Source organism: Chamaea fasciata, unplaced genomic scaffold (assembly GCF_029207755.1).
Source record: "Chamaea fasciata isolate MVZ Bird 193981 ecotype frontalis unplaced genomic scaffold, bChaFas1.0.hap1 SCAF_21, whole genome shotgun sequence".
NCBI classification, from domain to species: domain Eukaryota; kingdom Metazoa; phylum Chordata; class Aves; order Passeriformes; family Sylviidae; genus Chamaea; species Chamaea fasciata.
The window spans coordinates 3,857,745-3,885,669 of record NW_027094106.1 but is presented as its reverse complement, the minus strand read 5'-3'; the positions used below and the strand labels follow the sequence as shown (position 1 = coordinate 3,885,669).

General features: G+C 39.7%; 1 protein-coding gene across 1 annotated transcript in view; it reads right to left on the bottom strand.

The window, feature by feature from the left end:
• ZZEF1 (zinc finger ZZ-type and EF-hand domain containing 1) overlaps nt 1-27,925 on the bottom strand; it is a 56,871-nt gene that overhangs the window by 10,144 nt on the left and 18,802 nt on the right. Inside the window, exons 16-48 of the mRNA XM_066201684.1 lie at nt 27,409-27,542; nt 27,039-27,109; nt 26,500-26,614; nt 25,723-25,882; nt 24,662-24,783; nt 24,466-24,576; nt 23,654-23,820; nt 23,011-23,092; nt 22,219-22,420; nt 20,636-20,784; nt 20,068-20,308; nt 18,480-18,559; nt 17,535-17,628; nt 16,454-16,970; nt 15,649-15,813; nt 14,843-14,962; nt 13,795-13,956; nt 13,026-13,155; nt 12,637-12,775; nt 11,824-11,989; nt 11,096-11,358; nt 10,087-10,259; nt 9,381-9,528; nt 8,679-8,815; nt 7,976-8,253; nt 6,765-6,939; nt 6,065-6,197; nt 4,884-5,080; nt 4,187-4,306; nt 3,093-3,281; nt 2,636-2,736; nt 1,988-2,123; nt 665-1,024 (exon numbers count right to left, since the gene is read on the bottom strand). Coding sequence (XP_066057781.1) covers nt 665-1,024; nt 1,988-2,123; nt 2,636-2,736; nt 3,093-3,281; nt 4,187-4,306; nt 4,884-5,080; nt 6,065-6,197; nt 6,765-6,939; nt 7,976-8,253; nt 8,679-8,815; nt 9,381-9,528; nt 10,087-10,259; nt 11,096-11,358; nt 11,824-11,989; nt 12,637-12,775; nt 13,026-13,155; nt 13,795-13,956; nt 14,843-14,962; nt 15,649-15,813; nt 16,454-16,970; nt 17,535-17,628; nt 18,480-18,559; nt 20,068-20,308; nt 20,636-20,784; nt 22,219-22,420; nt 23,011-23,092; nt 23,654-23,820; nt 24,466-24,576; nt 24,662-24,783; nt 25,723-25,882; nt 26,500-26,614; nt 27,039-27,109; nt 27,409-27,542 — 5,537 coding nt within the window. The remainder of the gene's footprint in view (nt 1-664; nt 1,025-1,987; nt 2,124-2,635; nt 2,737-3,092; nt 3,282-4,186; nt 4,307-4,883; nt 5,081-6,064; nt 6,198-6,764; nt 6,940-7,975; nt 8,254-8,678; nt 8,816-9,380; nt 9,529-10,086; nt 10,260-11,095; nt 11,359-11,823; nt 11,990-12,636; nt 12,776-13,025; nt 13,156-13,794; nt 13,957-14,842; nt 14,963-15,648; nt 15,814-16,453; nt 16,971-17,534; nt 17,629-18,479; nt 18,560-20,067; nt 20,309-20,635; nt 20,785-22,218; nt 22,421-23,010; nt 23,093-23,653; nt 23,821-24,465; nt 24,577-24,661; nt 24,784-25,722; nt 25,883-26,499; nt 26,615-27,038; nt 27,110-27,408; nt 27,543-27,925) is intronic.

Sequence of the window (27,925 nt, the reverse complement as noted above, 5' to 3'; positions counted from 1 at the left end):
TTGGTTCCTCATAGTGAAGTTATTCCATGGCTGTCATAATCCATTCTTCTCTAGGCCTCTTCCAGTTGTACTGCATCTTATTTTAATTTTTTAATGAGATGAGGGAGACACTGCAGTCCAAAAGAGTGCATAGTATTGGTTCAGTGGCACATCAATGCCTTCTGCTCTATTTTTCATTCCCTCTTTGAAGATTCCCAGCACTTGATTTGCTTTGACTGCTGTGAAGCCTTGAGCTGACACTTTCATTTCAACTTTCTATTGTAATTCCAAGATCACTTCCACCAGCAGCTCATCAGTGGAGTAGCAGGTATTACAATATACACATTGAGATCTAAGAAAAAGCAGCTTTTAAAAGGCACTGCATACTTTACCAATTTCCCTAGATTACCATCTAGATTGTCTATTTTCAAAACAGACTGCCTATTTTACCAATTTCTCTTTCATAACTGAAAGAGTTCTCTCTCCACAGCTAGTTTTTCCATTTTCTGTTAATAAGATCAGCACATCAAGACACTGACAGATTCCAACTGTTCTTTCAGAACTAATTTAAATTTTGGAGTTTCAATTTAGTCGAAAAAAGGAACTGCAAGTATTTTTGTTAGTCAGAGTCTCATGGCACGTAGGCACAAGGTTTTGTTCACATGTCTAAGTGAAATCCACTTACTTTTTCCCACAGCTGCTTCTCCTCTAGCTGCATCAGCATGTCCAGGATGTATGTCATATGGGCTGGGCCACTGAGGTCTAGGATTTCCTCATTGATTGCCACATCATCAGGCCACTCAGCTAACAAGGATGCCAGCACATGCCTGGCATAGAGAACTGCAATTGCCTCGTTGACACGGTACAGGTAGTCCCTGACAGCCTTTTTACTCCTGGAGTCCAGCTCCTTGTGCAGGAGGATGGAGCTCTTGGTGCGTCGCTGCTTGGCGTAGCTGAGCTGCAGGTCACTCTCTGTGTTGGTGATGAGTTTCTGGGCAACAGGATTGGTTTCTTCTGTTGCTTTATCACACAGGACAGGCTTTGACTGCAAGGAGAGAAATGCAAGTTTGCAAACACGCTGTCAGTAATTTACTGCCTTATGTTTACTGCAAGGTGAATTTACAAATGAAGTTGCCAAAAACCCCACAAGAGTGGGATCTCTCACACAGCTACAGCTTTCCTGAGAAACACTGTTTATGTCTACACACCTCACTATACACTGATGCATTTGTGGAAACAGCAGTTAGAATTCTAACCAGAAGTGTTAACTGAAGCTCACCTGCAGAGGTAAAGCTACCAAGTGCCCTGAAATGAGGCAAGTTACGAGGAACTTTTGGAGATCACTTGGTCCAAATGTGACTTAAGGCTGAGATAACTTCGAAATCAGGGCTTTGTCCAGTTAAGTTTGGCCAATTTCCAGGCGTGGATATTTTACAGCCTCTGTAGAAGCTGTTGAAAGGTCTATTTTTTTCCCTTATAATTATGTGAAACCGCTTCAGGAAGCTCCTTCCCCTTTGCTATGCAACTGATAAACAGCTGTGCTGGTGACACCACACGGCCAGGAGTGAGCCCTCAAAATAAAGCAGAGCTGTGGGACCCTGCTACTGAATACAAAACCTAAAGCTTGCAAGTGTTGTGTCTACTTTACAAGATAAATTCATTGCTTCCTTGTTCTGCTGAACTTACTGTAAGATAACAATGATCTGCTAAAACAGTAGCAAGGCATAAGCTTACAGCAATGAGATACAATCTCTCTTGTGTAAGGGGAGGAAATTACAGCCTGCAATCACAATTTGTTCTCCTGACCTGGGAATCAAGTTCTTTCACTTCCTTAAGGAAGGAATACTTGCTTCTTGCACCTGCTCATTCATTTTGACATAAACTGTTGATAACAGATTATTTCAGATGTATAAAAAAAAATAAATTCTCAGGTTTGATGTTACTAAACAGAAGCTACTGAATGCCCAAATTCATTCTTTTCATTCTGTTTTTGTAGAGGTGTCCATACCAAACAGGGTAAGATGATCATATCTGTATCCACTGCCTTGGAGCTCTGCTCCTCCAGCCTCAGGCGTTTGCTGGGCTGCCACTTCTGAGCCAGCGTCCGGATCCTCTCATCTGTGGTGATCACATCCCCATCAAACCTGAGCAGAGGCAAAAGGAAATCAAAAATACACAAATGTGTTTTCAAAGTAATGCAGACTCAATTAGGGCAGTTAAATGCAAATTAAATCTTCCCACCTTCTGTTTTGGAAAGATTAAGCTCTGCCTATTTTTATCACGTTAACTGTTCTCCTGTTCTAACAAGCCAAAGGATTTAAATGTTACAAAATCACTCATTTCTGAGAGAACATGGTGTCTCTGTGAGATGCTTTGAGTACCAGAAGCCACTTGTGAGCTCCTGACTCTTCCTCAGTTCACAGAATTCAGAGCCATAGTGGATCTTCATATGGGAGTCACCACACAGAAAAGAGCATGTGATGTGTTTCAGAATGTGGTAACTTGCTTCCATAAATACAACTTAGCAGGAGTTTTATTTCCTTACTTTTTCACACATGAAAATCAAATCTTATCCTTGGAAGAATTTCTACTCAGCACCAAGATTTTAGATTTTCCCCCAGCACCGTCTCTCTGCTGGACCCAGACTTTCACTTACCTCTTTTGAACTTCCAGGAAAAAAGAATCTGTTCTTTTCATCTGCAGCTCATACATGGCTCGAAGAATGTGGAGAGGTGCATTAAGTGCATCGTGTGTCATCTGAGCAAAGAGTAAAAAGAAATTAAAAAACCCCCAAAAACACATTAGAGGGGGAAAAGAAAGACTGCATTTCTTTAAGGATGACCTAGGCATTATTTTTCAATTTGCAGGTAGAGAATTAATGAACTCCGTATCTGGATTAATAATAATGAGAAGCAATTTAGCAAAACACTGTATAATGATTCTGTAGCATTCATTACTGTAGCTCATTTTTATTTTCTTTAAAGAACGATGCATTGAAATCATAGACCTATACTCTATAAATTTAGAAAGAAAACAACAATATGAATTCCCAAAGGTTTTATGCAACTAGCAAATGCACATTTACCCAAAAGGAGGTAAACTAATTTAAATACCAAGAAACATATTTTGGTGGCTTCATCCAGGCCCTCCAGAGGATCAAGTTTGTTCTGCTCTAAGTCAACAGGACCAACAACAGGTTGCTCCACATCCTGATCTTGTTCCCTCTCTTCCAGGTCAGTATCCTCCTGTTCAGCCAGGGAACTGATATCTTGCTTTGAGGAATACAGCATTATTGACAAAATCTACACAGAAAAAAGGTAGCATACGGTGTGACAGCTGTAGGTATTATTATTTGCTATCAGCATCTTAGAGGAACATTATCAGACCTAGACAGTGCTTAACACATGGTATTTTACAAAGAAGCACACCTAATATATAAATATATATATATATATATATATATATATATAAAAAACCCCAAACACAAACCAAAACCATTTCCCACTTCACTAATGAGGTACACCTTCCATGCTGCTGCAAAGACAACTTCAGTGATTAGCTGAAAGTGCAAAGGAAGTTGAGAAAATAATTATTTAACCATTTCAGTACATCAAAGATTTGAAGATTCCAGGACAAAAACAGAGCACAGGTTCTGTGATGCCCCTACACACCCTTCTCCTTTGAAAACAGTCCTTTGGCTTCATCATAGTCCTAAAAATGAATTAACACAGCTCCTGCCTAAGATAAAACATAACTAACAGCTGAACCACACTTATCTTTCAGCAATTAACAACCACTGTGAAAGAATATGCCCACGTGTGCATTGATCTCCCCACCTGCACTGCAGCAAAACCTTGTGCAAGTCGTGCTTTTGAGACTGTTTTCTAAATTGAAGAATGGAATTTTCAACAACAGTGTAAATAAAATCCATAAAACAATCTGAGTAGGTGAGTAATGTCACATCCTGCAATTTTTTTTCCACATAAAATCTGATTAGTGAAAATCAGCTCCTGCTTTAAAGAATTTAGTCTACTATCCACATGATTATGATGGGCAGAAGGAGGCAGATTCAGGGATACAGTTAAGTGAACATTTTTTCAGAGACTAAGTAGAAATAATCTTGAGTGCCCAGGAGGGCAGTGTACTGCCATAACCTTTCATGCCACTGTGTGAAGCCTGACTTTTTCCAAAATGTCACTTTTCTTACCTCCAAGTCTCGGAGAAGCCAAGTCTTACTGAAGCCAGTTCCTTTGCTACACTTCTTCACTAGAAGTTTGAGTAAACCAGACTGAAGAAAGGCAGACTGGATCTCCTTAAAGCCATGAATCTGCACACACAGACACACACACAAATAAACAACTAAAAAAGGAACAATGCATCACAGTGCTTGTCACACAGCCTTGGGTGAACTTCCTGCCAGATGAACTACACTGGGAATCTTTTTCTTTCGTTTCCCTAAAATAAAAATCCCCACTTCAAATCCCTTAAGGGTATCATCTATGACATGCACAGAGTAGTAAGTGAGTAGTAACTAAGTATGTGTTTTCATCTGACAGTCAAGAAAAAAAAAAAAAAAAGAAGAAAAATTTCCTCTTCAAATACTTCAGGAGTGAGAAAAGTGAGCTTCACTCCATAAAATGTTATCTCTAGGAATTTCTTCCTGAGCTCTCCTGAATGGTTGGTCCCCACAGAGGAGAAGCAAAACAACTTCCAGCTCAGACTCACAAAAGGTATTTCAAGCCCAGCAACATTTTCAACCCCCTACAGAGCAGGAATAAAGGGATCCAGCTGTGACAGAAATGCCCTTGTGGTAATTCCCCAGTGTGCTCAGTCAATACTCAAGCTCCTGTAGCACAGGGCAGAACATGAATTCTCATTTCTCTCTCATATTCTGTGTCAGGTACCTTCAGGGTTCTGTAAAGCCCCTTCAGAGCAAGTGACAAGACCCAAGTTGTTTCCACTGCCTCAGCATAGCTGCTGTCCATGCTGGTCTGCAGGAGGTGGGTGGAGATGAGGACAAAGTGCTGCAGGTACTGTCTCAGCTGGGTCTGGGAATCACTGCCCTCTTGCCCACATTTCTGAATCAACTGATAGTCTTTCACTGCAAGAGAGAAAAACCACAATTGGTTCACCTTAAAATCCTGTAGAGTCATCTGTTAGTAGATACGAGTAGGCTGAGACATGAGACATCCTTACATCAATTATGTTCTAATAAAGGTCTTCTACAAAAATTATCTCAGATTCCCTGAACAGTCAAGAAAGTATTTCATTTTTCAGTAGAAGTTAAAAATCCCCAGGTCACTCCTGGCAATAGCACAGATGTACACATTAGCAGTACAGCATGCAAAGCAGCAGATGTTGTATTTTACAATTAAAATGGAGAAAATTCTGACCTGAAATTGATATGATGGAATAAACACTGCTGATCTTACTGTTTAAAATGTCAACAGTTAAACAAAAAGAAAAGCTTTTATATTCAAATCTTCCTTCAAGATCAGAAAGCAGTTTAGTCTGTTGATTTTTCCAAATGTCTTTTACACAACTTCAGTAGTCAAATCTTAGGCCAACCTTTGCTTTATTAACTTCCCAATATTAGGTCATACAAAGACAAAAGCCCTTGCTCCTAAAAACCCAACTGATTTGTTATATATTAAATGTTTTACTTGGTCTCAAATTTTAGGGATATCCAAACTGTTTTTAAATTAGCAAATTGTTCTAAAACATTAAGCACAGGTTTGTAATGGATAAGACACAAGCACTACACAAATCTTGATACAGAAACAACTGCTTCATCTTCATCAAAAGCCCATTTCTGAGATTTCTCCATTAACAGAATGGTCTCAACAGTTTTTCTAAACCCTTTTCTGAATAAAGATAATTGAAATAATTACTGCAGAAGCTTCCCAACTTGGCAGTGACCTGTAAGCAGAATTTGGTAACCTGTGAGCAGAAAGTCAGACTAATAATGGAACTCAAACTCTGCAGACCTGCACAATGCTCTAGTTGACATTTGCTTTTGGGTATCTGTAACAAACTGCAAGGAAATACCCTGTGATTCTCTGATAAAACAAAAATGCCACAGAACCTGTTTTTCTCTTTCGGGTTTTGATGTCCACAACCACTGCTCTGTTTTTCTCAGTGAAGTGCTTCAGGATGATCACATTATGGGGCTCATTAGCATTGTCCATGTACACAGAACGAGTGCCCATGCACAGCACCTGTGATGGCAGCAGAATTTCAGTTAGGACTTGGAATACTTATTTACAAACACACAGCCATGTCTTATATTGGTTACATTTGCTTATTCTTGCTATTGTATTTTTGAGCTGAATCCCTGCTTGATGCCTGGTATTTGCTGATCTTTAGAAAATGGAAATTTGAGTCTATAAAAGAAATGTTTACAACAGCCAACTTAATGTTACACAGGCAATGTATCACGTATGAACATCAAGATGGAGAAGGGATTGTTTTGCTCGTACAAAAGTCCTTTTAGACACTGAAACAAATGAAGCTGGTTTGCTTGTAGCAGTTATAAGTAGCATCCAAAGAAATGCAAGGCAAAACCAGCTCATCATTCTTCTTTAGATCCATGTTAATTGTGCGCAAGTGGAAAGATGTGAACTCTGCCACACAGCAGGTTTTGAGAGTTTGAATTGACAAACTTTTTGATTGACAATTGAATTTTGACAATTTTGATTGACAGAATCCATATTATTTAGAAAGAGATCCCTAAAGCTTTAAAGCTTTAACCAATTTTGTTTCCTTTAGGACCGACAGCCACTCACCTCAGGAAAGCCAACCAGCACCAGCAAGGTGAAGATGTTGGTGTGCTTTAGCTGGAAGGGCAGCTGCTTGATGCAGTGGTCAGTGAAAGCAGCAATGACATCGTGCCACTGGGCAGAGGAGTTCAGGGAGCGAAGGATGTCTGCCATGGAGCTGGCCCAGTCCAGCCCCACACGACTGCAAAGCAAGAGCAGGTTGCATTAGGAGGGCTGACTGCACACTTACCTGCAGCTATTCAAGACAGCACATCACTGGTAAACTGTCACAGCTGCAGCTTTCAAATTATTACAAAGCTGTTTTTCTGAATACTTGAAGCTTTCATGCCAGTTGACACATGAATTCTGCTTTGTTTTCCACGGAGCATAAATACTACTCTGTTTTCTGAGAGGGTCTACAGTCCCAAATCAAAGCGTGCCTGAACACTGCCGCTGTTAACTCTGAATTTTAGTTTAGAACTCCGAAGTTTCTGTTTGCATGGCAGCAAGAGGTTTATTCCCCATGTACATGACCACCTGCTCACTCTGTGGATCACACAAATAACCTACAGGGACTGGTATCTTACACTAAAGTTAGTTTTTGAGAAAATCTTTTCCCTTTCCCTCAGCTTATGCTCTGGATATTCTGCCTTTAAATCTCATATGTTTATGAACCCTCCCTGTAAAACACAGCTTCAATAAAAAATAAGTCACATTTAACAGGCATGACATTAATCTCAGAATGCTTGAGAGCTTTCTCAGGATCTTCAAAATCTGTCCCTCCCTGCTCTTTCCAGTGCAATTCTACTATAAAAACCTCTCTCTCAAATACTTTTATATAGAAGGGCCAGATCCAGAACTCAGCACTGGTGATAGTTATGAGACACACCCTCCTCCTTTCCCAAGTTATACAAGAGATTTGTAACAATGTGAGAGAATTAATGTCACACAAAAAAAGAAAGGACTGTATTCCTGGTTTTCCTTGTTTCCAAACCTCACTTCCTCCTCCATGACATGCTGTGAAGGTAAGCACAGGAAATCGTGCTTCAGCAGCCAGCCTTCTTCTGGAAGGAAATTAAGATTTCCACTGCAACAAAGGCTGCAGATGCTATGCCTCTTCCATGACCAGGGTACAGGTTTAATTACCTTTCTATTAAAAAACCTCTATGCACGAGGCACACATGAAAGAAAATCACTGTTCAGCAGAAATTAACTAATTTGGTTAAGGTAAGAAGCACCTGTCTAAACACACAGCTCCCAGACTGAACAGAAGATGAGTTGTCTTCCATCCTTCTGGCACTGTAGACCCATCTCCTGGTACAAACAAATTATGTTTGGCTGAAAGGATTTTAGTCACAGCAGCATCCACTTCTGCAGGCATAAGCCTGAGGATTAACTGGCCCAGGAGTCCCAAGGTTAAATGATAAGTTTCATTCAGGTGGCCAGCATTTGAGATTACAACATGAAACATTAGTGGAAGTATTTGTTCCAGGTTGATCAGGGACATTGTGGAGCCCTGTGGAGAGAGGAAGATCTCGGTGAGGCAGGGAAAGAAAACGAGATTTTTAGTCAAAGTCAGCACACGCAAAAGCTTCTGTTCTAAAGGTCTTTCAAATGGGACAGAAGGAATGAGAAGCTACATTCCTACTTTGGTTATTGGCCTGTTAGTGTAACCTGACATGTGAAGCTAAACTAAAGATTTAAACTCTGCTGAACAGTTAAGACACTACTTCACAGATACATTAAAATTCTCTTCCCTCTCCCCCCACCCAGGAACAACCCATACATTCCTCAGTGATGTCAAGGTCAGAAGATATTCTAATTGACATTTCATAACATGTAAGCAACATGGGCCCCATATCCCACATTTCATTCCTGTGAATTTATTCACATTATTTATGCACCTAGAAAACTACCCAGATGGAAGTAAAAAGAACTAACTGATTTGAAAGGTGGTAACATAGCTGCCAGCAACCCCAAAATCCTCTTCTGAGAGCATTCAGCAAAAACTTGCTCCTGGCTAGGTATTAAAACCTTCTCTGTTGGTTTTTGGGTTGAATCCTCTGAGAGGGAGTCACCTGTTTTGTAAATAAAAACAAAATGAGAAAATCCCTAAGTGATATTAAAAATAAAAGAAATAAGTGATATCTTAATTTTTATAATCCAAATCTGAAAATAAATAGAAACAATAAAAAGAACTACTACAATTTGAAAATAAAGTCTTTATAAAAGTGTATGGAAAGAGACGGTAAAGAAATTTATACCATCTAATAAAAACATATAAAGGACAGCGCTACAGACAGATCCATTTAGCTATCACAATTCTTACAATCCCAGTCTTTAACAGGATAAGACACTTATTTTCTGGTTCCAAGTGCACTAGGACACACAAGTGTTGTGTTAGATCAACAGCGACTATAATCTCCATACATGGATAAATATTTGTGGAAATCTACCCTGATTTCCAGACTCCTTTAAACAGACTGCAAGACGTTTGTTCAAAGCAAAGTCTGGCAGATTTTCACAAAGCAGACACAGATATTTGAAAATATGCAAAACTGGATTAGGAATAAAAAGGACAGCTGCTTGTTTGCAGATGAGTGGATATTTCTGTGACAGGGAAAATGAGAAATCATTTTTTACCTGTTGCAGGAACATTCCCATCCACAGATGACTCTGACTCTTGTCTCACAGCAGCTTTCTTTGCAGAGACAGCTTTGATTTCAGTTTCTTGTTTGCCTACTTTATCTTCTGCAGGAGACTGGGTTTCCTTGTGAGTATCTCCTTTCCCCTAAAAATAAAACAGAAGTACTAAAAGATTAAAACAAAATGTAACACCTGCAGGAGCAAGCATGGAAAGAATTCAGTCATCTGCACTTGTAAAACCTTTTTCTTTGAGTATCAAAACCTTCTAGAGAAGAATTTCTTGATGTATTCACGTCTTAAGCTTCCATAGAATTAAATTATGTTCTTTTATTTTGCTCATATCTCCCTGCATAAAATTATTACACTATAATAGTTTTAAATACTGTATAAAACTGTAGGAAACTCATACTCCCACTCAACAGTGCTAACAACCAGGGGAAATGACAGCCCTTTCACAAGGAACAAGACATGCCCCTGTCCTGCAACACTTTTGTGAATCAGCCCAGAACAAGAAGTTTTTGATCAGATGGATCTAATGAAAGAAACAATTGTCCCCATGCCCCTCAATTTTTACCTACAAATGAAATCATTACTATCCCTTATTTCAGTCCCACACTCAGAAGAGGCTGTTGAAGCCTGTGAAGATGTTTATTATCAGATCACATATCTGGTATCAGGGGCTCTGGAAAGAACAGGTACTTACACTACGACGCACCGAAGAGCCTGTGCTGCGCTTCTCATCTCTTCCCTTCCCTGCTCTATCACTAGGATGGCTTTTTGGAGCACTGTCTGTGGGAGGACTGCCTGAAACAGTGTCATTCTCTGAGAAGGACTCATCTTCTGGTAACATGCAGAGGAGAGCTAAATTTTTCAGTCCTGGGAGCAAAAAAAATTATGGAAGTTATTCAGCTGTTGAGTGGCAAGACAGACAAAAAGCAGAACTGAAATACTTTAAAAGAGAACCACAAACTTCTTACACACTTCTTTTAAACATTAACTCCATCAAAAACATGTTTTCTATCAAGCTCATATAATTACGTAGTTCCATTCAATACTAGTGATGAACAGATGGGTGACATCTTCCACCTCAAAGATTAATTAATGAGTATGCATTAAGTATTTGGTGGTGGTGGTGGTAGTTCAGTTGTATTAGAGCTGCTCACAAAAACTACCAGTGAACTTACTTGAATTTTAGTCTAAAATTTTTGATACATTCAAAAATGTATATAGTCTGACCCTGTTTTCTGTAGGTCTTTGTTCACAGGAACCCTCATTTCCAGAGAAATGAACATCACTGCCAGAAATTTATACCACAACCATGGTTAAAAATCTCTTCCCAAGAGATGCAGAACAAAAAACTTTTTCCACCAAGTTATTTGCTGTCCTTCAGCTGTCAGGGATACGTTACTAAAAGAACATGAAGCTGTATTGACTGATCCCTTTACAACAGCTAAGATGGAAAAAAAAACAACCAGAGACTTGCCAAGTTGTCTCCAATGTTTATGTAAGCATAAAATTAGTTTTCTCAAGCACTCGATTTTCCATGTTCCAACGACCCTGAACGACACTTGTTCTACATTTGCTTTCTACATAAACAGTTATTCTCAGTGAAGTACACAGTAGCTTCCCCTTTCCTTTGGAAACTCTAAAGCCAGTAACCACAGGCATTTCTGACACTTGTAGAAAGCATTGTTCAGGAGGAGCTGACTCACCTTTTCCGTGCTGCGCTTTCATCAGGCAGTCCCCAATGAGCTGAATGCACTGATGCTGCAGAACCCTGGCATGACTGAGGACCTGGGGATCCAGTTTCTCTCCTTCCACTTCCTCCCCATTTGCCAGGTCTGCACTGTAGAGAGTCAAGGCAGCAAAGAGAAGCCAGGAATAATTGTGGACGTAGGGCTGGATGAGGCGCTGCCGGTCGCTGATCCGGATGGTCACCATGGGATACACGGTGATGCTGTGGGTGGGCAGGTGGCTGCAGGTAGAAGGGACAGCATTTAGGAATGCAGTTGGTTTTTTGCTAACCAACACAGTCAGTCAACACAAAACACTTTCTCAGGAAACCACTTAAAACCCAACACGTTCCAGAGGTTCAAACTGTGGACCTGGTTTTTATGAGCTCTGGTGTCAAGCACTGAAAACTGTTGTTTTCCACAGCAGTGATTGTCTCTTCTGTCCTGTCACACAAGACTGGCAACTCCTGAAGCTTTCCTAGCCACATCCAGAAAACAATTGCTACCAAGTGACTTCACGGGTTGAGGCAGGTTTCCAGACACTGCTGCCAAACTGGTCCTATCTTTGTTTCCCCAAAGGACACCAAGGAGATGTTCTGATGTCAGACACAGCTTTATAGGAAGCACCATGAGAATGACTGATTGCATTTAGCTACTAAATATTGTCTTTCAGCCACATGAGGGAAAGCAAATCACATTTTCAATACCTGTCAGAGTATTTCTTTGCATGATAGCATCCATAGCAAAGGTCAAAGTCATCACAAACATTGCAGTTCATCCTCCGACCTATGATAACTCCTTGGCAGTGATCACAGGCATATTCCATGTTCACCATTTCATGGTCATCCTCATGTCCTTCAGGTTTAACTCCACCTGTAAAGAAAGATTTCCCTGTAAATCTTTCTGACAAAGGACCTATCCTAATTTCAAGTTCACATTCATACTAGGGAAAGAACAGTTCAACTTCCAAAGAACCCAGGAGAAGTGTGTTTGACTTTATTTTGTGTATAATTCACAAGTGTTTTGGCTTCAAACAGAGGGTTTGGAGGGGTTATTTAATGGTTCTTACCAAGGAAACAGGTTTTACACAGCTCCATGTCATGGCACTGCAGCTCTTACCAAGGAAACAGGTTTTACACAGCCCCATGTCATGGCACTGCAGCTCTTACCAAGGAAACAGGTTTTACACAGCCCCATGTCATGGCACTGCAGCTCTTACCAAGGAAACAGGTTTTACACAGCCCCATGTCATGGCACTGCAGTTCTTACCAAGGAAACAGGTTTTACACAGCTCCATGTCATGGCACTGCAGCTCTTACCAAGGAAACAGGTTTTACACAGCTCCATGTCATGGCACTGCAGCTCTTACCAAGGAAACAGGTTTTACACAGATCCATGTCATGGCACTGCAGCTCTTACCAAGGAAACAGGTTTTACACAGATCCATGTCATGGCACTGCAGCTCTTACCAAGGAAAACAGGTTTTACACAGCTCCATGTCATGGCACTGCAGCTCTTACCAAGGAAACAGGTTTTACACAAATCCATGTCGTTGCACTGCAGACAGCGGTAGCGATGCCACGGCGCAATTTCATCGCAGCCATCACAGGATATGTCCACGTTTAATAGGTCACAGTAACGAGCAACAAACATGTGCATCTACAGCAATAAATGAACACAAGTTACTTCAGGATTATTTTCTGACTTTGAGAAAGCTTCAGACAGAAAGCAGAACTTTGCCCCCTGCCAAAAATGAACGGGGATCTTTTAAACATTTTAGACTCTTGAAAGACTACAGCGATCCAACTAATAAAAATTAATTGTAAACCAGACTCCTTTCTCCCCTTTCGGCTTTTAAAGGTCTCCTATTCACCCCTTCTGCAGATAAATATACAAAACATGAGGTCACCTTTCTCTGCTTCTCTGGATCAGCTTGAGCTATCTTTTCATACCAGGTCTCAAACATTACATCCTGACATTCATCCATCCATTCACAGTTTTGCTTGTAGTCTGCAATTTCATCTTCTTCACTCCACTGACTAAAAGAAAAGTAAGCTTAAAATTAAGTTTGTATGCTATCAGGCTTCCCTTTAATAAAGCTTTACTTTTTAATGAAGAACAAAATGCTATAACATGCTAATAAAAACAGAATTGTGAGAAATCCCATTCACTCTGTTAATAAATGACCATACAGACACCAGCTTGTTGCTTCTGTGACATGTTCTTAAATACATATGGGGACCATAATGCAAAAATCAGGAAAATCTACTCTTATGAAACAGCTTTTGGAATGCTGGCAGATCTGATCAGATGTTTTAAGGTTTTCTGGCCTTCACATTTGCTCCTGTGCAAGTACAACTACTATACAACTGCCATATGAAGGTGTTAAAAACATTTGACATTCATCAAGGCAAGAAATAGTATTGTACACCTCCTGCTACAGTGCCAAACAAGCAAAGTGTTCCAGTAGTGATCAGGTTAAACATAAAATTACAATAGCTTTTGTACCGGCAAAAGAAATTGAAATACTTCAGTTAAGCCCTTGGATACTGACCAGAATTATTATACTTGTTAACAGCAGCCTTACTGCTTTTTGCAGCACAAAGCTCAGGAACCTTTCTGGGTTAAACGGGATCAGTATTCGGTAGCATGGGAAAGCTGCATTCCTCCTGACTCACCAAATGACACTGTCATGGATGCTGATGTTCTCCTGTGACGTTGTCATGAGGAGATGAGGCAGCTGGATCTCAACAAAGAAGGAGAGATCACTGGGCTCCCAGCTCATGTCCAGGAGGTGGAGGAGAGCTGTCTGCACACAGGATAAGGCAGGAAGCAACGACCTAAATAAAAACAAAAGACATTAAAACATGACAGCTCTAAAGCTGACCTAAAGTTGTCAGACCTAGAATTGAAATTGTGTGTGTGGGGAGGAAGGGTAGAAAAACCTCTGCACAGTGATTTCCAGGCTTTACTATGCATTAAAGTAACTCTGTGGCAGGAGCTCAGGTTTATCAAAGTATTTAACTTCCACAATTTAGCAAGTACAGACTATGGAATTCAAAATAAAGACAGTTCTCCTTCTGGATTCAGTTAAGATCAAGCTAATGCTGTTGCCTGAGTGTTAGCAAGAGGGTTTGTCTCTTCTCCACAGTACAGCATTTTCTTGGCATTTGCAGGAATTTATTCTGTTTGAAACCCTTTTGATGTTTTCTCTTGAAACTGAACAAAGGATTTGAAAGTTATTGTCAGAGAGACTGACATTATAGCCATAAAGTTCTCATTTCTCTGGGACACTTTGCTATAAATCCTCCAAATTCTAACTAGAATGTTGTCAAAACATGAGTTTTAACATTAAAACATGGCTGCAGAATTACCATGTTTCTTGTGGCATTACCCTTGCCCAAGTATTCCATGATAAATTTGCTAGTTCTAGTATTTTACTACTAAGCTTCAGAGATACACTGCAGAATTGTAACTACAAAATGCACTAAGTCAAGTTTTTAACACTGGAAAGTTTTTGTGCTTTCCTTTATTCCTTCAGTAATAAAAAGCTAACTTGGCAGTTTTGATCACAAAATCAAGGCTCCTCATTTAGTCCTGTAAATAATGGAAAGTATCGACAAAATTAATTACGACATTAAATGACAAATAACATATTACAAGGGAGGAGGTGTGGAGAAATGCAAAAAAAAAAATCACATAAATAAAGCAAGCAATGTACTGTACCTGTCATTAATGGTACTAAATCCCTTCACAGAGTTTACCAGGAACAAAACAAGCTGATAGTAGGACTCTCGAATCTCTTTGTGTAGCTCAGCACCACAGCCTTCCAAATTGCCAAAGTAGCTGCAAATTAAAGAGTTAAAGAGTTGGTTTAGTAGCCTAGAATTCACTGTGATATTTTAGGTAGCAGGATTTGTGCAAATTTTACAAACAGGGCCTTTTTAACCCCTCTCCACAAGTGGGAAGGATGTCAGTTTTATTTAAAAACACAGTCTAGAAGTTTCAAACAAAAATGAAAGAATCCTATACCAGGAATCAGAAGTGAAGAAACAAAACAGGCAAAGAGAATATTCTCACAGCACTAAGAAGAGAACATTTCTTTAAATTGAAAAGTCGCTTTATGAAAATCTAATCAAGATCTGAAAGGAAATCAGTGCATAGCAAGATGACGACAGAAGGCTCATGACAAGTGAAAAGACAAGTGAGTGACAGAGTTCTGACAGCACTGGCCAGACATAACACAGAAATCAGATCTAAATAGGTTCATGGCATGAGATCTGAACATGTTCATGGCATGAACAGCTGTGCAACTAAGTTCACTTGAATATAATTATTAATTTTGAGGTTTTTTTTAATGAAATACACACGATACGGCTACTAGCCTGAAAACTAAACCTCAAGTCCTATTTTTATTATCCATATGGATTAAAAAGCAGAACTTTCTACTCTCATCAATACACGTGCCTGGAGGAAGACAAGAATCAACACAGTAAATCACGTGGCTGAGATTTGCCTAAATAATTACTTACTTTGTAAAATCTTTCTGACAGGCTAGAAGTTCTAGGAGAAAAAGTACACAGGGTGGGTGAAAGCAGTGCGGCTGCCCAAGCGAGTCCAGGCACTGGCGGATGGTCTTGAGCACTTCCATAATACTCTGCCCTTGGGATTTCCTCAAAGCAAGAACCTTTAAAACACTGAGAGCAAAAAATATCAGTGAAAGCTTCAAAAGACTGTGCTTAAAACAACACAAATAACAGAACAATTCAAGAAGTGCTTGACTGGTTACACAATTGCTTAGTATCTGAATTTCCAGCTGTATTTCAGTGTATTAGTTGGAGTGAGTGATAAAGCTTCAAACAGAATCCAGCTCTTCCTGCACCACTCCATGTTCTAGAGCCCAAAATAGACAAGCTGAGAAATGGAAATCCCTCTTTTGATTTATGTTTTCAGAATACCATGTAATTTAATGAGAGATGCAACTTGTGTCTCTACTTGGTGCCAAGGATTGGTAATAGTGATACACCATGCCTTTGCTATTGTAGATAAAAAAGCAAAATGCCTCTGCAAACATATGTGAGGAAGCAAGACAATAAATTGCCAAGTGACTGTTTTTTACATTCTTTTCTATGTGATAGAAGCTAATGAAATGAAAAAGTACTCTCTGAATCCCTACATCCTTGTGAATAACTGAAGTTTGATTCCTAAGTCTGACAATTGTTTATATACAAATTATTCTGCCATATTATCCTGCTGCTAAAAGATTTGATTCCACCTGAAGAGGTGTGAAGACAAGCTTCTGTACATTGTAACTGAGAGCATTTTCAATTTGCTTACCTTTCATGTGAAAGTGATTGATCCTTAATAAAGTCTAATATGTTCTTCAAAATAGGATATTTTTCCTTCACAGTAGGGAGAGCTCTTGGCTCTTCCATTGACCTGAAGGACAGCAGCCTCAGTCTTCCACGGCCCAGCTGAGACTTCCTGGTAGGAGTGGAAGGAGGTGATGACACATCTTCTTGCTGTGAAACTGTATTTTCAACAGGCTTACTATGAAATGCAGATGCAGCTTCTGCTTGGTGGAGATCTGGAATTTGTTTAACTTTCAGATCAGACTGTGATGTTTGAGCCCTCTCTTTGGAAACAGGGTGAATTCCTGCACTGGACGACACTGACTCTGCTGCCTGGAAGTCCATGTCCACAGCTGATCCTTGTCTTTGGCATTTATCACTCACATACTGCTGGGGATCATCCATGTCTTGGGCTTCCAAACTGTCTGAGGCAGAATCTTTCGTCTTTGCTCTTGCGGGCAAAAAATTCAGTAACAAAAGGCTCTTCTGCACACAGAGTTTTGCTGTAGCATAAAAATTGGAAGAGTTAAAATCACAACAATAGTACAATAAATTTGTGCTGTTTTATGCTTAGGAAGAAAGTGATTTATCTTATTTCTTCTCAGTTGAGACAGCTAGAAAATACTGTTTTTCTTTATATTGATCATGATGCTACCGATTGCTTTGTTCAGATCTCCAAATGTTAAATCTGAATAATCACACTGAACCATATGAAGAACAGAATAGTCAGTGAGAACACATTTTGTTCTAGTAACAACCAGCTGCTGTTCTAAACATCAGTTAAAAGTGGTAAGAGGTAACTACAAAAACAGATGAACCTAAGTTCAGAACCAGCTGACCCAAGTGAAAGGTCACTCCCTGCAGAATTTTCTTACCGTTTTCTGCAAAGAATAGCAGAACACAATCCCAGAAAATCAATCCAATGTACACTAGGTTATTTCTTAAGGTATAAAAAAGTAACCCCAGTTGCTAATTTACCTTTCACAGCAAAAACAATGTCCTCAGGTTTACAAGAAAATGCCTTCCTAAGCTACCTGAAATGCTCAAACATACAAGGCAACACTCACCGAGAGTTTCTGGGTTCACCTCACTTGCCTCTGTGCTCTGCTTCTCCTCAGCATCATTTCCCCTCCCCATCAGGGATTTCTGCTTCATTTCCAACTGCAGACAGGACGTTAATATAGTTACAATATGATTCTCTCTGTGTATCTATACAGCAAGGCAGGATGAAGACCGTAATGACTGAAAGGAATTTAATCTCAGGAATAGCTGACAGTAGTTACTATTCCCAGCTGGAGCCTCAAAGAGCAGCACCTGAACTGTCAGAGCAGTAACAGCCTCACCCCGAGCTGCTTGAGCTTTGTAGGCTAAGACAATTCCCTGTCTTGTGATTTGATGTGCATCAGTCCTCCAAGGAAAAGAAGGGTTCTCATTTACCCTCAGCACTCAGGAAAGTACATACATCTAGTGAGATAAAGTCCTCCAAAAACACCCCACTAGCAAGCTCTGTCAGATGCAAACATCACCTGTCATGCAATGGGTAAAGGCAATTATTCATCTTAACATGCATCTGCACCCACTGTAACTCCAGTACATCACCCTGCCAGGAATTCTTAGGCAGAAAAGAGGAGGGAGAAAGTCACAAGACAATGGAATGATGTTTAAGACACACCTCCTTCTATGATATACCTCCAAAGAACCCCAACTGCAATGTAAGTCTTTCTAATTTACAACATATGTTCTTGCTAAAATATAACACAAACTTAATTGATTTTCAGTCAAATTCAGTCCTAGCTACCCATGATGACACATCTGGGGCTGAGGGAAGGAGAGGAGTGTAAGGATGCACTAAAATGTTTAAGTCCAAAGTTTCAAAGTAAACATATGTTCTTTCTAAGTGAAAATAGCTGATGTAGAACTGAAGGGAAAACTGTTCCACCCTACTCCTTAACATTGCATTGTAGAGTACTAAAGGAAATGACATTAATAGAGATCCACCTGAGTGTTCTTACCATCCATATTCTAATGGAATCAGCCAGGGAATACACTTGTGCAAACTCATCACTCAAAGGCACCTTGCCTTCACTGTTGACTGGAAATGAGAGAAAGAAGAAAGTCCTGTTTATTTACAGCTCCACTTTTATACAACTACTTAACTAAAATTACGCTACAGCCTTCCCTTCATCTCTCAGTCAATACTTGGAATTATACCTGTAAGAAAAATAGAGAATAAACCTGCCGACTTTCATATGTCCTAAATACATGAACTGCACCTTGACTGATTTACTTACTAAGTTAATTTACAAGTATCTTTCTCATCTTTTCCCAAAACTGATGCCTGAAACCATGGAAAATAAAATCCTTCCCTATGCATGCAATAACACTGATGCAAACTTATCAAAAAATCAACAAATGCTTAGTAGTAACTAAAAGCTGTACAGATGTATTTTTCTCTACTGTTTGACACTATAAACTTCTCGAATGGACTTTCAAGACCAATTTGCAAAAATTAAAAGCCTGACAAATCAGTTTCTACTCAAACTCCCCTGACAATGACTATGGAGAAAAAGAGATTCATATTCAGTCTTCTCTCTTCCATTCTTCCTAATTTTTTTCCTGTGTTCTTTGCAGCATCCCTTCTCCAGACTTCCCATAGCACAGGTGAGCATGGCTCCTGAAATTAGTCTGCTCCAGCACAGCCAGCAGATGAAGATACTGACAGAAGAGTGGGATGGATTTCTTAAACACTCATTAATATTTGTCCAGTTTTCAATGTCACTCAGAAAATTAGCTCAATTGTCAGACACAGACAAAATGACTAAAGGCAGTAACCACATTAGTCATCAAGGCAGTCTCTGTGTCAGTCATTTTTACTCATAACTTCACAGCTCAAAAAATAGCTCAATCATTCTATGAAAATCTAAAATGTTTAGTGTCAAAATTATGACAAAAAGTGAAAACCTAAAATGAAATCCTTCAAAACCAAGTAACATCTTATTATCCAGTACTTCAAACATATCAGTAAACTTAATGGAAGGATGCTGTAAGTCAAAAAGTTGTTCATTTTACCAACTGAAAAATACATATATTGTAATACAATGGCCAGTAAGTTAAAAGCAAAACATTATCTTCTATTGAAAAAAAGCAAAATTAAGTATATATTCTGAGGGTGGCAGTGTTGATTTCCACAGAATGGTATTTTGGGAGATAACTCACACCTCCTCCAACCCCAACAATTAATAAAAAAAATTGTTGCTGGCTTTTTAGAAAAGGTACAATGTAGAAAATGATCCCAGAACCTCTGATAACTGGATCCACATTGTACTGAATTATAGCCCCAGAGGACATCACTACCCTCTTTAGGTGTAGATTTACAGAATTAGTAGCTTTTGATGGTTATTAATATTTTTCCAGTGCTCTGAAGACAAAAATATATGTTAATAAAAAAATTAACACTCTAGAGAGAAAGCTTACCTAGTCTGCCTAAATGATACCTGTACAGAGAACATCTTCTTTAAATTGCCCCACTAAACTGATTTTTAAATGTTATAAACTCAGTAAGTCTTCATTATTAAGATAATCTAATAATATTAGAGTTACCATATCTTTGAAGCTTCTCAAATAAATCTGGAGTGAGATACACCAAAGCAGCAAATGTTGAGTTCACAGCTTGATCAACAGTAGAACCAGCAACTATATGTGTCTTTGGGGTCTGTTTTTTACATGCCTGTATAAGTCCTTTGAAAAGTTCAGATTTTTGCCCACTGAAGTCCTGGGCAGGATCTGATTTTGCAAAGTCGATAAGAAAGTTACGGCAGACGTCGTGGGGAGAGCTCCGAGCCTGCAGAGAAGGGCACAACGCATCAGCTTCAACACTGGCTGAGAAAAAACCTAGCCACGAGCTGCAGCCCTAAGTCAACTTGCAGTTTATCCACTGCAGCTGAGCAAACATGATCTTTGAAGGTCTTTCCAAACCATTTTATGATTTCATGAGAATGGAAACTAACGAAGGGCACAGAACAACACTTTCCTCCTCGATATTTGAATCCAAGAGCACAAATGATGATGAGTTTAGTGCAGCAGCACGAGCTTAAGGGCATTCCAGCTCCATAAAGCCAAATGAAGCTGTGTGACACACTGGGATTTCACGCCAAGGGAACACAAGTACCTCGTGTTTGTCTTGGTGCTTGGCACTGTTTTGCCTGGCTCCCAGGGGTGCCTCAGGACACATCTGATGCCTGAAGACAGGTTTCCACAGAGGGGAATTAAGCACTGATGTTACTTTCAAAGGAGGCAAGTCTGCTTCATTACCTAATTCTGCAAGAAATTCAGAACAGATCTGTCAGTCACTAAATCATTTTCTTCATTTTTACTTCATTTTTTTTTTACTAAAACTTTACTATCTTATTTTCTTCATTTTTCAGATTAATGAAAATAATGTTAAACATCCAGCAGGGAAAAAAACCAGATATACAACAAAAAGTTAATGCAAATACACTGAACAAGCAATATAACAATGTTCTCTATTTTTCTAACATGGTACAGAAAACTGATGTATCCTTTAATTAATGGCAGCACACTTCAATTAGTTCCCTGAATTCACAGGTAAATAGTTGCCAAATTTTCGAAGGTAAATATGGACCACCTGATTGGAGCAAGAACTCTCTAGCCCTATTTAATTTCTTCTAAGTGGTGGAAGGATTCAGATTTAGGAAGCTAGAGAGAAGTGTTCTTGTTCTTAAATTAAACAATAAACATTTTTTAAAAATTTATTTTTTAAAATTTATTTTGCTTATCTTCAAGGCCCAAATCCTAAGTGTACTTAACTACTGGAATTAACCAAACTTCATTTGTGACTTCAAATTTCATTCAGTACCAAATGTTCATGAGAAATGTGTGTCCTAAGCCCTGTAATTTTTTCACTTTGTTGGCTCCATATTCACACTCCCAGTGTGGGGTGGATGACAGCACCAGGGAACAATTTTAAATAAATAATAGTTCATAAATGTAATTTAGCTTAATAAGATTACTTCCACGTGTCCATGTCTCCCATGGACTTGCAACACAGCAAGTCTGTGAAGGTTCTGGCTTCTTTTTTTCCTTGCCAAGTTCAGGATTAATACATGGGAAACGTAGGTTTCGATTTTGGACTTGGATGTTTATTATTTCTTACTTATTCACAGTCTCACAAGCTGTGAGCTCAAACTAGCAAGTTAAAGAAACGAGGCAAAATGGAGTACCTGTAACTCTTTCCAAGGTTATAAGCACTAATTACCAATAACGAGGTGACACCTATATTATTTATGCTTTTGACCCAATAATGGCCACCCAAGGCCTGCAGTGCAGACCTTTTTCAGCCAATTACAGAAAACCACCCAAACCCATGAAGGAGGAAGAAGAAGGCGGGAGAAGGCGGAAGGAGGCGGGAGGAGGCGGGAGGAGGCGGGAGAAGGCGGGAGAAGGCGGGAGGAGGCGGGAGGAGGCGGGAGGAGGCGGGAGGAGGCGGGAGGAGGCGGGAGGAGGCGGGAGGAGGCGGGAGGAGGAAGACTCCAGTGCCCAAAGCCCACCATCTTGACTCACATATATCGCTATACACCAAAACCCCAAAATCTAAGCTCCAAGAATTCCAGCACAAGTCTTCCCCCTTCGCGTGAGGGAAACATGAAAGGAACTTCATTTTCCCGGGGGATTCTCAACACGAAGCCCTTGTGGCTGCTGTCTGCAGGGAGCCCAGCAGTGGGAGGCACTCACCTCGCAGGGATTTGAGGGCCATGCTCCGGGAAGCCAAGCGCCCCATCAGCCTGGAGACAAGCAGCTGTAAATCCAAGCCCCAAGACACGGCAACGTCTGGGAGGCCGTAAGCAGTGACGGAAAACTTGTAGCCCCACTCATTATTACTGCTGTCAGAGTGAAAGAGAAACTGCAGCCGTGGGCCAGCCTTAAAGGTCACTTTCTACAGAGCAACAAAACAGTCATTTTGCCAAATGTACATGACAGGAGAACGTTTCAGGGTAATGAATTCCCTTCAGCAACTCTGGGGTTTCAGTATTATGCTCTGGCCATAAAACAGATCTAATTTCCCCCACTACCTCAATGAGAACTAAGCAGCTAAAATTTCTATTCAAGAGCTTAATGAGCAATTTTATATATGATTGAGCTTTGAAAGTCAGAGCCACAAAACAGAAGAGCAGCATCCCATTTGAGGACAGAGCACAGCCATACTTGTCTTATGATACAAAAACTTGCAAGGGTAGAGCAGGTTTTACCCATATATTACTGGCAGTTAAATATGATTATTCCTTTCCACTTTAACTGATTGCTCTTTTGATAACAGGAGCAAAGAGGGATTCTTTACTCATTTACTCCTTTTATTTGCAGCATTTCAGACTTTCTTCCCCATTTCCTGCCCCCCACCTAGGAAACCTAATAAACACACCCATGCACAAAAGCACACATCCTTTTACATAATAAGTTTCCACAGGAATCATAAGGACTTCCTAGGACTGGATAAATAATTTGGTTCAGAATTTTAAAGGTGCTCACCTTAGGCCATTTCTCAGTGCCAACCTTTGTATCGTAACGAGTTTTTGCCCCTCTGGCATCAGTAAACTCCAGGTAATCATACCTGTGAAAATTGCAATTCATTACTTCCAAATTCACTTTTTAAGTTTTGGGGGAGGATGGTTTTGCTTTCCGATTTTCACAAGTGCTGTTTCTAAGTGCACCCTGTCACTTCTTTCTGAACCATGTGACTGCAAAGGAATTTATTTCATGTTTCAATGCAGAGGTCCCAGCAAACACAGATCTGCTGTCCTGCAGGACTTTGGATTTGGTAATGGATGCCAAATCTAACATCTGACAAATGCTTTAACTAAGCAGTAGCCTGATGTGTTACCAAGAGAAACCAAGCCAATAGAAAGAAGGCAAAATAAATACCATGAGCACAAACTGTGGTGGTCACAGCATTATTATCCAACGGATCAAAGCCAAAGGAAGCAAAATTCATCTGAACAGCATGTCTGTAAATTTGCCAGGAGAGGTAGCTTTCAGCACAAGGTCATTCAAAACTACACATTGCTTTGGACAATGAAGAAATTGAAATGGCACGTGTGGAGTGCACATTGAAACATGAATTGCCCCTCTGTGAACAGACACTGGAATTTAACACAGCACAGGATTAAATTACCTCCTTTCAGTTTCACATTTTTCATCAAATTCCACCTCAAAGTAAGTTGCCCCATGACACAGGAAGACTGAGACCTCATGGCAATTATTTTCATAGTTATGAGGTGATTCCATTGTCCAGGTTCGCAATACTACAGGCTGCTCCTGCTGCCAGCTTTCCATGTCCATCTGCACAACAAAAATGCATTCTTAGATACCAAGGCAAGAAAGAAGTAACTTACCACACTAGACTTTTGTGTCTGTACATTTAAGCTGCCAGACGTGCACACAAATGGCATTTAAAAGGCTACAGCATTGATTTACACTGAGATTAGTTCGGAAGACATCCTTGGTAATCCCAAGAAGGAAGCACTTCTAAAGCAAAACCCACCCAGTCTACTGCAGGAGGAGACTCAGGAGGAGACTCTCACCCACAAGTGACTACAAGTCTTCAGGCATGACAAAAAGAGTCTGGATGACTAATGCAGATTTAAACGTCTATACTACAGACTTTATTTGCATCACCACAAGCAGTGAAGCTACAAATGCTAAGCATAAGCTATTTTTAATTTGTTTTCCTCTTCACCCTCAGAATCCTCTCCTTCCTATCTACCTTCCAGGCTGCTCATTTCAGTTGCATTTTCTGACCACTTTGCCCATCTCCTGTATCAGTAGATATGTTTCTTGTTCTTTACTCATTACACATCCCACACTTTTGGAAGCTTGCTAGCTCTTTCCCAATGCTCACCAACAGAATCACTCAAGTTTTCTATGTCTGTCTTGCAATTTTGCTTTTATTTCATTATGTTTAATAGCACCTGTGTCTTTAGTTACCTTATGAGGTTCACTACAAAGGCTTTTCAGTGGTTCTATCAAAGTGCTGAATCCCTGTAGCAGAGTACAGTACGGAATGTCTAAAGTGCAAAAATCCAACAAGAAGATGACCTAGGAGCAAACAGAGGTGTCAGGAAAATGCCAGACTCACAGCCATGCCACCCAGGAACAGGATAAAACCCCACAGGTCACTTACCAGCTGACGAGTTGCCATAGCAAAGACAGAGCTACTTATTTTTTCCACTATTGTTTTGCCACTGTATTGAGATAAGAGTGACTGCAAAATTGTTCTGATATTTGACAGGAACTGGCCCACATCTAAAGAGGAAAAAAAAAAGGATCCTTAATAGCTACCTTAAGGATTTGCTCTCACAATCCACTTTATCAAACACAAGGTGCATGGTGATGTGCACAAGGACAAATACAGCAGGAAAGGATCTGCTGCCCCAAGGCTGCACCACCCAACACTCCTGAAGAGTTTTCTGTGATATTTCTATTGTGGAAACAAGTCATGCTTATCAACAATAGCACCAAAAAAATGAGTGATGAGCAATTTCATCAAACACCCCAAGATTGTTTCAACAACCTCCATGTATCCAGTAGTTTCCATACACAGCTAATCAATGCAACTGAAGTGACAATTGAGGGTAGGAATTTTTAGCTACAGCCTTACTCCATTTTTAAATGTAAGGCAGGAACACAGCGTATTTATTTATATACAAATAACATAAATATGATGTAATTTCATATAAAATTATACCTTTGTTAAGTATTTGGCCCAATTAACACTAAGCTGCTGCATTAAAGAAAACTAACAATCCAGCCCACAAAAACCCCAACAAACCCCCTTAGATGCACTCAGCTTCTTAACCAAGTTCCCTTCTTCTTGCTGTTACAAACATCCAGGAAAGCACACATCACCACCCAGGAGTTTACCAAAATAAGGGATGCTAAGAAATTAAAATGTTCAAATGAAAGCCTGTAACTATTTGTTGTTTGGGTTTTTTTTTTCCCAGTATTTGGCCCCAAAACTTACTGAAATGCTTTACTGAAGATTCTCCCGATGTAAGATGATCAGTACAGCTAAAACTTCAAGTTGCTTAATATGCCTACTAATTACTTCCTAGAGAGATTAAAAATACTGTCACAGTTCCGAGTATGCCTCAGGCAACCTTTTGTGATCCCTAATTATACTGCAATTTGCAAAATCACACTTTAAAGTCCACGTTTAATTCTGCATTCAATCCCAGCACTTACAGTTTTTAAGGATTTCTACTGCAAGATCTTTGGCTGAACTATCGGTGCCTTTAAGCTGCAGATAGCACCAGGAGAGGAGGCTGCCCTGAACAGACCAGAATAAGGAAGACAAGACCGTGCCACTCTCTTGCTGTGCAACATCCAGCATCATCATTTCACACTGAAAAATAAGGAGCATTCATGAATGTAATGGAGCCTCTTCTGCTGCAGCATGACACACAGTATGCACCAAGTAAACTGGGATGGACACAACCATCCCACTCAGCCCAGAAAAAGCTGAAATGCAAATGACAAGCAGCATGTAACACCATGGAGCAAGAGATGCACTTTGTTTTGATAGATCCCAATTTTAAATAGGAACAGCTACATATGAGTCACTCGATGTTCTCAGCACAGTTTTGCTGCATATGTAAATAACCCTCCTCCATTTCCACCTCCCTTAGTGACATGCCCAATCCTATCTCAAAATGGAATGAGTCCTTCTGTATCCCGGTGTCTCTCCACAGAGTCTTTCCAATGCTATGGAAAAGCACCACATCTTACATATTTCGTACTGGGAAAACATTATTCATTTCCTACTCTACTATGATGAAATGTTAATGCTTAAAGGAAAACACTCAGCTGGTTAGAAAAGCTAATCCTACTGACTTGCACAGCCATGAACAATTGCATGCACAAGGACAGGGAAGCTGGTCCTTGGTATCCATGGCAGGGAAGCAGCTTGTGGTGGAGAGCCTACAAAAGTCACGACAAAGAAGCAGGAGCAAAGGCAGTTACCTCTCTTGCTGCCACCAGCAGAAGGGTGTCCATGACTGATAACACTTCACTTATGTCAAAATTTGCAGAAACTCCTTTCTCTGGTAATAATAAGAGTCCACCTGGATCTTGATCACTACAAAACAAAGATGTTTTTACTACCCAGCAGCAAGGAGTTCCAAATCAGAAATGTAGTAATTTTTGTGTCAAATCTGTACAGCTCCTACTGTATAATTACAATGAAAATCAGAAGTTTGTGTTCTGATGACTCCAGACTAATTAAACCAATACCAACCATCAGCACTGACAAACAATTACTTAAATATTTGGAAGACAGCCTAGGAGAAGCCTAAGAGCAATATACTGCGATTCCAGCACCAACCTTGGCCAGTGTTTTATAGTTAATAAAAAATATTGAGTAGTAGCATGTCCTTTCTAAACAACATTAGTTGATTACTCCAGAGAATTATTGTTCAGGGGAGTAATGTTTCTAAAAAGGATTAAATACAAACTTATAAAAAAATGCGGGGACAAATATTTTCAGTTTCAGGAACCCTTACCTGAAGTGGGTACACAAGGATCTGAAGGCAAGATGTACAGATTGCTTATGTTCTTGCTCTGTGATGTTTTTCTAGAAAAGGAAAGAGATTTATTTTTATGATACATTCTGTTTTCCTCCTCTGTGACAAAGAATTCTAATTTCTGTGTTCTATTATTCATTTTTGGTAAGAAAGGCAGGGTTAGCTCCTCTTTCTTTGGATAAGCTGCAGAGAGAAAAGGGGAAGGGTAAAAAGAGGCAAAGAAAAAAAATAAGGTTTTTACTTGAATGGGACAAAGTATGCATTATTTGAGAATAACAACTCAGATTTGTCCTCTTTTCTGCATAAAGAAAACAGGCACTAAACAAACAATTTCTCATTCAATGTTTACCATCATGGTGAAGAGCTGGTGTCGCCTGGTCTGTCTATCTGGGAAAAAAACTGCTGCTCCACTGAGTAAGGTGTTCTTAACTTCCTCTTTCAGCATTTTCATTGGCATGAAGTTACTGTCCCCCATATCCACTACTGCTCATACAAAAAGGAAACAAAATTACAAGTTCTAATTAATACCCCATCTAATATGTTAGAGGCATAACTGAATTAAATGTTAGTCTACACAACTTCAAGCCCTTGCAATCCCATTATACACACAGAAAATGAGGGGAAACTTTTTAACTTACAGCAAGGAAGATTTACATTAAGAAAGAACATATCTATTCACGAAGTAAATGAATTCTAGGAAGATTATAACTTGACACCCATCAAAGCTAATGAAATTTTCAAGATGTGACAGATTCTATATAAAGTGTTTTCCCTCTAGCTTGCTTGGCAAGAGACTCTTCAAATTACACTTGAATAGAGAGCGTGCCACCCTACTTCCAATGAAATCTAACGTGTAATTCCCATTT